Source organism: Solenopsis invicta, chromosome 3 (assembly GCF_016802725.1).
Source record: "Solenopsis invicta isolate M01_SB chromosome 3, UNIL_Sinv_3.0, whole genome shotgun sequence".
In the NCBI taxonomy this organism is placed as follows: Eukaryota; Metazoa; Arthropoda; class Insecta; order Hymenoptera; family Formicidae; genus Solenopsis; species Solenopsis invicta.
Window position 1 is genome coordinate 27,963,306 of NC_052666.1, and position 12,986 is coordinate 27,976,291.

The 12,986-nt window shown below is 41.4% G+C and overlaps 1 protein-coding gene across 3 annotated transcripts in view; it reads left to right on the forward strand.

Annotated features, from left to right (window-relative positions):
* Positions 1–1,340: 1,340 nt before the first annotated feature.
* LOC105205103 (A disintegrin and metalloproteinase with thrombospondin motifs 9) overlaps positions 1,341–12,986 on the forward strand; it is a 48,367-nt gene continuing 36,721 nt past the window's right edge. For 2 of the 3 annotated variants that reach the window (XM_039447327.1, XM_039447328.1), the window contains exon 1: positions 1,341–1,764. In XM_039447327.1, the coding sequence (XP_039303261.1) occupies positions 1,356–1,764 (409 nt within the window). In that variant the 5' untranslated portion in view covers positions 1,341–1,355. Of the gene's footprint in view, positions 1,765–7,612; positions 8,813–12,986 lie in introns of all 3 variants that reach the window. The other variant, XM_026133880.2, reaches the window with a different exon arrangement.

A 12,986-nucleotide genomic window follows, 5' to 3' on the forward strand; every position in this document is an offset into this window, starting at 1 on the left:
ATGGTCTTCCATCCCCCGTTTTTTCCGAATTTATTCTTATCATCCACAGCTTGGAAGTATCTTAGCGAGGACAAGAGAAGATGTGATCGATTAATTATTCTCTGCGTTCCTTTCTATTTAACATGCAATATGTTTCAAAAGCTTCTTTTTTACGAATAATTCATCTCAATTTCTTTCTGTATGTATAAAAGTATTAAAGTGTAATTATCAAGAAATAAATAATTAACAAGTACTTTATATTTTACGTTAAAATATGTTATAATAAAATCTAAAATTGCTTATAAATCATTAATATTTTGATAATTTTATTTTAATACTTTTATACGCAGAATGAGAAAATAAGGATATTATGTAAAAATTGTGTAAAAAGTTTCATATAATTCCCTTAAAAAATAATATGGAAATAACTCTGATGTTTCTTTTAAAACTTTATTCCGAAACGTTTTTCTCGATAATGCTTCAGTTCCAAAATACTAGGTCTATCTGTGATTTTTAGGACAATATATAATTTTTTTCTATTTTTGGAGATATTTCAAAACATTTTTAATATTTACAAAATGAGAGAGATGATACTTAAAAATATTTATATCATTTATATGTTTATATTATTACATTATATTTTACGTGAATTTATCTCTAAGATAATTGCGGAAGGTGATCAGAAGGAGAAAATTGGAATATGTATGTCTCTCTATGACTTTCGAAGAATCAGTCACCGCGAGCTTAAACCACGCTTCAAATTTCGCGCCCTCCAAGAGATTTACGATTCGTAAATCGAACTGAAGTAGGTGGCGGATTTGAATCTCGAGCTAACTTCTCGAAGAACGCGGACGTTGATACGATATGCGGCAGGTAAGACACGGCTCCTACAAAAATTTCTCAGAAATTGCAAATACGCGGCGTGTCGAAATTTCGCGTCTAATTATCCCCTTCGAGAAAGTCCTATGCGTAAAGCTTATATTCATATATCAATTCGGTGGGTATATACACGTGATTTATATGCGGCTATATTTACGCGCGTCTCAACGGGTCTTGTTGTCGGCCGAGATGTCCAGAACGAAGCCGCTTTACGAAGAATAAAGCATTCTCGGCTACGTTTCGGCAATTCATAACGACGAACGAACGCGCGAGAGACACATACCGATCGCAAAAATGATCAACTTTGAGAGAAGTACGCGTCGCCAAAAAAGAATCCGAATATTTTTCATCAGCAGCGGGCATGGCGCTCAACGATGGCGGGCGAAAAATCATGATATGCAAATTTCGCGGTTAACGCAAGTCAGTTAATATGAAGGTCCACATTAATATCTCGCATTATTTTCGCGCGGTATCGCCGGGTGCGTTGCGCTGGTAAGATGGTAGCCGGCGGAGAAGTGGGCAGCGTGAATTATACGGCGGGGATCGTTGTCCGTAGCCGGTGCGTCGTCGCTCGACGACGGCGGCGGCGGCGGCGGCGGCGGAGGCGGATCGGAGGGGCAGGGGGCCGCGGAGGTCGCGCGGGGCCTCGGACGGCCCGGAGCGCACTTCAGTCGGTGCGAGCGGTTCAGATCGGTCGTGTCGTTCCGCACGCTTGTGTCGCGGTGGAATCGCCGGCGTGTCGCGCGGAGCCGATCGCCGATCGTCGCTCCGCCTCGATCGCGCCCGATCGACGATCGCTGCCGCGGGTCCACGGACTCAACTCTTCGCTCTGCTCCTCGCACACACGGGGGTCGTTCGCGCCACGGCATCAGCGCCGTATCGGCGATCCGCGCCGTGCTGCGGGTGGTAAGTGTCACGCGGACTCGCTGCATATATAATTCATCTCTCGCTCCGATAGCGCTTGGCGCCGCGCGGGAGGTTCTTTCAGACAGGCGCCGGCTCTCGCGATTAATCTCGCGCGGTGTCAGGTGTACCCGCCCTCCTCTTTTCCCCTCCCCCCTCGCGAAAATGAGTTCCCGCCACTGGCACCGAGACGCGTTACGCAATATTTAAATTTGTATTTTTAGGCACTCTGCGCGCGCGCTCGCGCGATACGCTCGATCGCCGTCCGAGTTCCCGTTCCCGCTTTAAATTCGCGTCTCCCTCTGAGATCTAGAATCGATCGGTTTTCCCTCGAAGGGAATTTTCGATCGGCGCGTAAAGTCGCCTCGGCGGCAAATCAGACGTCTCCTCGGAGTGAAGTTATCGGTAAGTCGCCCGTGCCGCCGCCGCCGCCGCCGCCGCCTCCGTAGTCGTCGCCGTTGCGCGGTTGCTATTTGCATTAAACCAAGATTTGGAGTCAACGCTCGTAGCGGTACGTGACAAGGCAGGTGGGAACATGTGTACGGTCGCAGTGTAAATTTAACACGGGTTTAAAATCAGGCGGGCGGAGCGTATACGTACGCGCACGTGCGTATGTACGCACGTGCGTGTATGCGCGTGTATGTGTGTGTGCGCAAGTTGAAAATGCACACTACCGGTTTCCATCTAGTTTCCACTCCTCCTCCTCCTCCTCCTCCTCTCGCGGCGCACACGGTCCTGGTCCGCGGGCGAGACCCGAGACGTTAAGCCTGATTCACGCATCCGCCGGCAGAAATGTTATACAATGTAATTTATGGGCATTGAGATAGCCCGGTTAACTGTCACCGATATGCGGATCGACGTGCCGATGACAGACGGTCGGAGGGAATATCGGTGATATCGTCGGATTTTAATCCGCGTCGTCTCGGAGGAAAAAAGTAAGGCGCAACAACCAGGGGAGAGTTAATCCTCTTTGGCACGTTAGGTTTTGCGATTGCTATCGCTGTTTCCTTGACTAATACGTTTGTACATTTTCAACAAGAGCTAACAAGAACTGGCTGCCCTAGTTATTGACGGTGTCTCAATCACTCTGTCGCTCTTGTTTATTGCAGTATTAGAACTAAAAGTATGAGAGCATTTTGTTTATTTACAATAAAATGTTTCAATGATAATCCTGAACTACATTGACAAAATCTGATCCACGCGATTATATCTGCAGGGTAGTTTTGTACTCTGAATTTTGATAGAGTTTGAAATAAAATGTAAAATTTTGTTTTTTTTTATCTGGTATACTTTACTGAAAAAAAATTTCTTAAATTTTAATAAATATTTGAATAGTACTAATGAAATATTTACTTACGATACTTAAATATTTACTCTATGAAACAAAAATGATACTTTAATTCGTGATTTTTGTACTAAATATAAATATACATTTATATTTAATAAATATCTTATTAATACTATTCGGATAAATATTTATTAAAATTCAGTAACTTTTTTTCTCAGTGTAATTAAACATTTTGAAGCTGAAAGATGATCATTACAAATTTAATAGAAAGTTTGTAGGGCTGTAAGTAACAAAAAAGTAAAGATTTTTTTCTAATTTTTGACAACGTTAACTTTATTAGGATATTTCTTCCTAAATAACAGTAATTTTAGACTACATTTCCGTCATACGAGAAATATTTCTGCGATTGTGTGCGGTAAAGTACGTTTGTATCACATCAGTGTAGTTAAAGTACAATAGAGAAATAGTAGATATTAAGAATAGGAATTAAAATTTTAGAATAAGAACAGGAATCAGAGAGAGAGAGAGAGAGAGAGAGAGAGAGAGGAAAAAGAATAAAATTTAAAACCTACTTTCTTCATGATTATTAAACTGTAACGCACAATGGATATTAATAAAACCCGAGACATAAATATGAGAAAACTAGTTCTAAAATATTAATTTCTATTTCTAATATCTAATATTCCTCTATTGTGCGCAGGGCCTAAGACTATCATATAAACATAAATAGAACGAATAAATAGGGAAGCAGTATCAGGTACACACGGCAATAATCGGACGAGATAACGATTGATAACAAGTTCAATACCTTTTATACTTTTGTCTTTCATTGAAAGGTACGAGAGCGTCATGTGTTCAAAATATTTTTAATGTTATCGTATAAACATAAATAATTAAATAAGCAATATTACACGAAAAGAATGATTTTTTGCTGAGATATCTAAAAATTAGCTGAAGATCCGGCAATAATTTTATTGGGCCATTAAAATAATTATGTAAGACGCTCAGAAATTATAATAGTTGATAGAATGGCAAAACTTTTTGCAGCATTGTTCACCATGTTCGAATATTCTCTATTATTATTTTAGTCTATGAAGATTATATAGCAGTGAGATTATTTTAGTAGGTTCATATCTGTTTTTATCATATCTGTTTTTATCGCTTTTATTATATTTAAATATTCAATCAGTTTTTAAGCTTGTTGCTTTTATTTTGTGCCTATTAAGTCTTTACCTGAATAATGATGAAAAAGAATGTTTATTATACATTTAAAAAAATTACAAATTAGCATGCCAATTGCCCCTATGTGCTTAAAGCGACAGTAATTGTAGAACGATTACCCCATTTTTTTGTAGATCACAAAAAGGATCGCGGCAGTCAGGCCCTTCAAAGTTACCTTCAAGTAATCTTGATCGTTCCACGATCCGCATTTACATATTTCTTCGCACAACGCGAGAGATTCTTATGAATCGTGGAGAAGCGCAGAATACTCCAAAACATTCGAAACTTCGCTTCGCGATCCGCATTCGCATGTGCTGCTTTGCGCATCGCAAGGAATTCTCGGAAATCCTGTGAAGTTGGACTCTGGGTATCATGAAACTTCGCCTCATGGCCTCCCGCGCGTATTTGCATGTTCTCTTGCACACAGGGATTGCGAGAGGTCTCGCAAATCATGGCGAAAACTGGTTACTCCAGAATATTTGAAACTTCACTTCGTGGACACTCGCGCGTTTTCTCGTACAGCGCATAAGGGATTTTCGCGAGATTCTGGAGAAAACTGTTGGATATCCCAGAGTATCTCGAAACTTCATCTCGCGGTCAGCATTTTACATCTTCTCGCACGATACAGGGGACTACGTCTATATTACTATAAATCACGGAGAAAACTATGAAGCTGTAGACACTCCGAAATATTTGAAGCTTCATCTCGCGGTTCGCGTTCGTACATTTCCTTGCACAAGACGAGGAATTCTTATAAATCATGGGGAAGACTATAGAGCCGGACACGCCGAAATATCTTGAAACTTCGCTTTACGACCCGCATTTGCATATTTCCTTGCACAACGTGAGGAATTCTCGTAAATCATGGAGGAAACTGTGGAGTTGGACATTCCAAAATATTTGAAACTTTGCCTCGCATTCACGTGCTTTTTTATATACTGCAAACGGCTTTCTCTCTCTCTCTCTCTCTCTCTCTCTCTCTCTCTCTCTCTCTCTCTCTTACTTTTTAGGCGCAATTATTGGTTAAGAAAAATTTCTACCCTTCAGAAAGTCTTGTTCTTTCGCTTTGTTTTTCTAGTTTCCTTGCGTCGAAGCGATAATAATTGTTAAATTAAATCTTCCTTTTACTGCCGTGACTAATATTAAATCTGCTGATGCGATATAGATCTATCGCGCGGCGTAGCGTCAATGAACGAGCAATTTGTTCCTCCGCGATGCCGATTCATTTTTTTGCGCGGCGACTGCGTGGCATGAATCGAGCTTTATACGATGAAGCTTCGATAAGGAACGCGACGGAGTGTCCGATGTTAATTTTACATTCCGCAGCATTGCAAGGCGGCGTGACGCTCGTCATCAATCTTTTAATCAAAGTATTTGTTTCCGAGATGGAGTTTCGGCACGACGAGACGATAACGTAATTTAGGCCCACCCTTTCACCCACGTCGTTAATCATTAATTACTGCGGAGTCAGGGAGAATGATTTCGCGAAAGATCGTTCTCCTTTGTCTAACGGAAATGACCTTTCGTGTCTTGATCGTTGCATCAATAATAATTTCGACGAATACATTGTCAATTTGCAGAGCGATTCTTTCACTACTCGCGAGCTTAACTTTAGAGAAATTTCTTGATATAAACTCGGAGGTCACGTTTTCCTTAGAAAAATGACAAAACATTAGTGCACGTAGGAAAAAGTATAATTCTCGTGTTAAGATAAGCGATCAATTTTAATTTTTTTTCTTTTAAGTAACGATTATCTTCACAAATAATATTTGCTTGATAATAATGTTGGAGCACACTTATTATATGCATTTAATTGAAAGAAGTAATATTTATTTAAATATTTATTTAAAATAATAAATTTGCTATACACTGAGAAAACAATTTGGTAATAATATAACAATAATCAAACCTGGATGATAGTTACTAAGCTTTGATGAAGTAATTTCAATAAAATGTTTAATTAATATAAGAAATATTTAGTAATATTTAGTAACTGTTTGGTAATCAATTAACAATCGATTGATTACTATTAATCTTGTTAAATATTACTAAATATTTTGTTATATTAATGAAATATAATTAAAATTATTTCACTAAAGCTTGATTATTATTACTAAACTCTTTTTTTTTATTTAAATCAAGAGTATATTACTTATTTTATAAGTTTCGCAAATATATCATTCTTAAGCGAATTTATTCAAATCATATTCAGAATTTTAATAATTTAAGATTTTATTCAAGAATATTCAAAATTTTAATAATTTAAGATTTTATTTAAGAATATTAAATTAAACAAAAATTCTACTTATCTATCATTCTGATTTTTTTCTCAATAAAATTTTATATTTTTCAAAGGATTATAAATTCTTTTTTTTTTAAGCACATGAGTTTTTCAAAAAATCGTGATGAGTAAATTTTGAGACAATTATCAAGAAAATATTCTTTGTCAAAGATAATTGTTACTTGCTAAAAAGAAGAAAGTAATCGCATTTTTTGATAGTAAAATTGATATTTTTCTATACGTAGTATTTTCCGCGAAAAAAGAATTCTTCACGAATTTCAAACTCTTAATTAACTTTAGTTAATTTCAAGTATCATGTTATTCAAATTTTTTCCATGTTCAATATAAACATTTATTGATGAGACAAAATGCTTTTACATCTACAAGATATTCGTTCCTTAATTGCTACAAGAATGAGCGGCAGTATCCTCTTACGTTAGATATTATAGCACTAATAAAAATGCGCATATTAATATATTCAAAATCGTCAATCGGGTCTCTGATCGACGGGAGAAAGTGAAAGTGGCCGTTAGTGATAATACTGTACATTATGCCTGTCCGAGCGGAGGAGGGCGAGATAGCGGATTGCGTGAAATTTCGAGGGACAAAGATTTATCGATCGCCTAACCGATTGATCAAACTCAGTGCATGCGATACACGCGACGAGAATAGTTTGACCCAGACCTTAAGAGATTCCCGAGGTCGGCAGCCGCGCGCCGAGCAGCTTTTATATATTTCACTCGCTCCCGGCCTTGATGACGCGGCGGATTTAAGCTTCGCTCCGTTCCCGAAACTTGGACACTCCTCCCCCTAAGAATAATCACCCGCCCGCCCTCGAGAAAGAAAGACGGGAGTAAAAAGTTATATTTACATTTTCCTTGGCGCAGCCTTGACGAGCGACACGGCGCGGTGGAGATTTAAGCTCCCGCTGCCAAATCCATCGTGACAGAACAGAAGGCATTATCCCTCGTGGAAAGAGAGACAAAAAATAAATACGAGACAAGGTTGCCGCGCGTTCGATTTAATCTCTCGTTGACGAGGAATCGTTTGTTTGGTTTCAGGAAAGCGTTTCGCGGCTCGAGAGAGAAAGAGAGAAGATCGAGACCGTGGGGATAGACTACGGTCGTAAAGTGTGCGTCCCACGTGAAAACTGAGGTCCTCGTCAGCGTCATCGTCATCGTCATCGTCGATCATCGACCCCATTACGCGCGCTCTCGTCGCTTCGACTCGGAAATGCTTCTCGGGGGATCGTCGAGAGAAGGAGCGCGACGAAGCTGGCGCGACAGACGTAAGCTTCCGGCGGTGTGAAGCGCGAGACGCGGCAGGAGGAGAGCACAGGAGAGGAACGACCGGGTCTAGAGGGAATGAGCTATGGTATCCGCTCCTGAGCGTACGATCATCGGCGCGATGCGTTTCCACTCTTCCAGCCGGCCACTCTCCGAGTAACCGAGCTAAAGAAGATACGCACGAGCATAGGCTGCACGCGTGAACTGAGCGGTATGGTCGAGGTCCTTCGAGAGAGATAAGACCAGGACGCGGGACGAGATCCGCGCGTTCTTTAATGGACGTTGCGCTCCGATCCTCGTTGCATTCTGCTGGCGAGTCGCTCGCGCGAGGAAAACAAGATTCGAGAGGAGGAAGAGGGACCTTGAGATCTCTTATACGCTTGCTGCGAGGGTTTTATGGATACGCGAAGGCACCACATAGAGGGGCTCTCTCGGCTCTCGAACGCTTCGGAGTATCCGCGATAATCGTCGTCCAATGATGCGCTCAGGATGATCGATTGACGCGCGGCGAGATCGATGCGGGATCGGTCTCTCGGCGATATATACGCCTTATATATATATACTTATATATACCCAGTACACTAGTGATTGCTCTCTCTCTCTCTCTCTCTCTCTCTCTCTCTCTCTCTCTCTCTCTCTCAAATAGCGTGAGGAAACGCTGAACGCTGAAACGGACGAATAGATGCGCGTGCACCAGTGTGGGAATCGCAGAGATGTCGCGAATTTCGAATCGCGTTGCTACGATTGGCGCGGCCCTCGCCATCGTTTTGCTCGTGATACTCTTAGTAATCTTGTGGTCGGACGTGCGTAACGTGGACAGGATCGAGAGCCTCGGCCGGATACGGAAGAATTCGACGGTCGAGCGTGCCGTCAATGAAACGACGGGGAGGCAATGGATCGCCAGCGGCCTGCGCATCGCCACGACGGATCTGATCACGACGTTCGAGTCCATCGAGCAGAATCTCACGAACGAGGGTGAGTCTCGCTTAGCTATTTTATGGACTGAGAGACGCGAACTCTTGGAATTTTAAATAAGTCTTAGGATGTAAAGTTCTGTGAATGTACATATGTATGTATAACGCACGTGCTCGCGAAGGTAACGAGGATCTTCAGTTGTTTTAGGCTGAGCTAAGTGACGTAGCGAGAATTTATCAGCGCAGACAAGTATGCTCGATTTAGGGAGTATTAGCGCGTATCTCAGGCACGAGACGACATTGTGAAGGCCGCTGTTCAAAGCGCGCACACCCACATTCACACGGAAAGAACAATTTCACTGCAGTATCAAGTAATTTATAGCTACACTGACAAGAAAGAAATTGTTAACTCGACTAAATTTTTCAACTCGATTAATTTCTTCAACTCAAGTGTTTATGTATTTAAGTTAAATTAAATTTCTTTCGTTCAAACATTTATACACTTATCTATAAATACTCGAATTAAAGAAATTTAATCAAGTTGAAAAATTTAGTCAATTTAATAATAATTTTTTTTCTCAGTGTAGATAGAGATCAGAAAACAATTTTATGTTGGGCCATGAAAATAATTACGTAGGAAGTTGAAGCACGATGGTGTTGCTGCAAAAACTTTTGACATTTCAGCAACCGGTCTAAGCGTCCAATATAATTATTTTGATGGTCTAATTATTTCAGCAAAATTGCTCTTTCTACAAACTTCTTACGTACAGCTGCACATTTATTTCTTTGTACGCATCTATAGTTTTTCCCGCATTCTCGCATTCTCCATAGCATTTGCTGTGAAAGATACAAGTATTCCTCAGTCTAGGAACACGTTGAGTTCGACTTCTTTGAGAAGTACGTCCCGTAGCTTAGATTCCATTAGATTCAATAAATTGTAGATGGATTAATTGATCGCGTTTATTTTTATAAGCTTATTTAAGTGTATTACTATGTCGAGCGGCGAAGGCTTCTTTCCTCCCACAGAAATGCGCGTGTCGTTAAAATTCTAATAGCTACGATAAGGCGCTGTGTCAATACTCAGCCGTCTTGGGACGTCTCGTGGAACCTGGATGCTTTCGATATTCTTAATGCGCAGCGTATAAAGGAATGTGTGCCGTGCATTATTACCGTGTGAGCACATAGGCGCGCGAGTGTATATAAAATCGTGCAATATAATGGCAACATCCGCGTTTCACGCAGAAACTCTTGGCGTATCGCGCGCGCGGCTTTGCCAGCTTCGTGCCGCAGCTTCTTCCGCGCATCCTCCTCTTGCACAGAGCTCGTGATTTTCTTGCGCAAAAAAATACAATAATTATCCGCACGAAAGGTGCGAAGCTTGTGTGAGAAGGTTATTTTTAATGGCTTATATCACCTCTCTTCTAATCAACTATGTTTTCTTTTTTGTCTAAATTGTCACACACACACACACATACATACGCACACACACACACACACACACACACACACACATATATTTTTCGTTCGCGCACCAGCCGCGCGTCTCTCCGACCGGAGGATCGAGCGTATGGGACTTGTCAGAAATCCAAGTATCTTTTTCGGCTGTTACGAAACTCTATCCTCCTCCTCCGTTCCCAAGCAAATGTTCCGAGAAGCGATATCGTTGTAATGAGGTAGATATACGTTTCGCGAATTTGCCGGCGAGCTCGTTCGCTAAAACGCATACAACGCATAATCGCGCGCGGCTGCCTCGTGTGACATTGCGCGCGCGCGCGCTCGCGCATTGATAAGACGTATTCTTCGCATGGCCACGTTGGCATCGTGACACAAAACATCGCGCCTACACGAGCGCAGGATAGACATACTTATGATACGAACGTGCGGCATAGCCCGCAGAAGGGAGAAACTAAAAGTGCAGGCCGCGTTCGAGCGGCGAACGCCATCAAAAGTGCGTACGTCGTGAAGACTCGGATTTCTGCCAGGGTCAGCGGACGTAGGTATCGCGCGTTCCGCTAAGCGCAGCGTCGTCCTCGTGAAGTATCTTATACCGCGTTTCGTTTTCGGAACACCTCTTCGAACACTCCCCGGCGACGAGCTCGACTCGCAGCGAACGAAATGAATTTCAACGAGGCTCAGATGCGATGGTTTGAGTCCTGACAGACGGGATAAATAAATGGTAATAAATTTAACAGTTTATTCAGCGTCTTTCACGGAAACTTTAAGCACTGAAGAAAGAGCCTGATAATAGCTATCAAATGTCGAGTGAAATAATGCCAATTAATGTAATAGTTAATATTTAATGTAATAGTTAATATAATGAAAAGTAGCGTTGCTTTTCTGAATATTTAGCAAATATTATCAAATTTAATTACAAAATATTTAGGAAAGTAAAATTATTTTTGGTTACATTAACCAAATATTAATTGGCATTATTTCGCTCAACATTTGGTAGCTGTTGCTAAACTCTTTCTTTCATTGCAAACTAATTTTGAAAATAAAGTAAAAATTTGAGAAAGAAATGGTTTGATTTAATCTGAGAATAGTTACTTAGATTTTTATAAAATGTACACTGAAAAAAATGGGAAGGGAACGATTTTGAAATATAGGTATGAAAATAATTAGCCTTACACCCCAATTAAAAGTCTGCTATTGTATATTATTTATTCTACAATCTATCAATATTTGAGATCATTATGCATACAAATTTTGTAAAAAAAAAAAAAACTATTGTGACTGACTTGCGAGCTTCATTTTTTCGCGGCTGAAATAAAAACATTATCTCAGGTGACTATTCTCGGGTTAAAGGTATCGCGAGAGGCAGACGGATTTTTCTGCGAGTATTTCTATTAAAAACTTCAACGTTGTATCACTTGCGGATTTAATATTGAGAAACCGCTGACGCCGCCTATGCCTGTCTGTATAATATTACGCGGTTTATACCTTCGCGAAAGGCGAAACGCTGTCAAAGTTGTCTTCTGCAATTGTTGGCTTGCCATATCGATTTTGTAATTTTCCTCCTCGGGTATACTTTAATTGTTCGCGCGCCGTTTCCTGAGTTCCATTACTAGTTGCTCTTGGACTACGCTCTAAAGTGTTGCGTGCCGTTCAAGCCGAGGCCTTGATTGTTAGTCCATATTAGCTGGCATGATGCAGCAACGTGCTGGCGCACCGTCTCTCCGTAAATGTACGGAGAGTAACGCACGAATGCAGTAACGCACCTACGGAAATTCTTTATTAACGGGTTTGTCCAAGTCACCGTGTTATCCCGAGGCGGGTGTTGAACGTCGACGTGTTTCACATGCGTATTTGCACAAACTTCATCCTCGAGATCTCCGGATTTAACCTTTGGCATCCAACGGCCAACTCGAATTCACGCAATAGACCCGTTGATCTTGAGAAGAAAGAGCAATCTTATGTAGCGTCTATGCGTCCCGTAAAAGCATCCGCTGACCATCTGGGACGGAGGTGTTTGATCAGAGAACTCCATTCTTCTAGCTCCCACGCGATGAGCATTCTTCTTTCTCAATAGGCCGACCGGTTATTAGAAGGCGACATCAATAAATTTTCACGGAGACGTCGATGGGAATTTGTTACGGCTACTTTATGCGCCGTGTCTGAATAATTTTGACTTAATAGGCTTCGTATCTGAACTTCCTTTGTGTAAAAGGAACTTCAGATATCATTTCTGCATAAAACACAACGTAGAGAGCCACATGCGTCGCTGTCGAGGGTCGTCTTGATTAAGCGACGCGTTTTCGCGTATATTTGGATTGTGTATTAACATTTAACACGTCCTGTGTGTATTTAGATACTCGGAAGCTATAAACGAGGTCCGAAATAGACTGGGCACACAATTTGTTTCGACAGATGGAAGAGAGTTTCGTTGTTCGGTCGAACGGGGGCATCGCTCAAACTGGCAGGTAGATCCTCGAAGAAACGTCGTATCTTCGATTGGTGTAAGAACCACCGGGTGATATTTGGGGCATCTCGGAAAGATTTACTCTCGGGCGCTGACGAAGACGCGAGTGCACAGGATGCGATATCGCTGCCAGACGTTTAAAGCTTTTGTCCGTAAACATTTCGACCGATCTACAGAACTCCACGGACCACTGTACGCGCTCGTTGCAGGATATATCGGTCGCACCGGTCATAATTTACGTCTGAGACTATATTCGTGTTAAAATAGCCAAAGCCAGCTGGTACTCTGGGATGATACGATAACAACGTTCGATGGT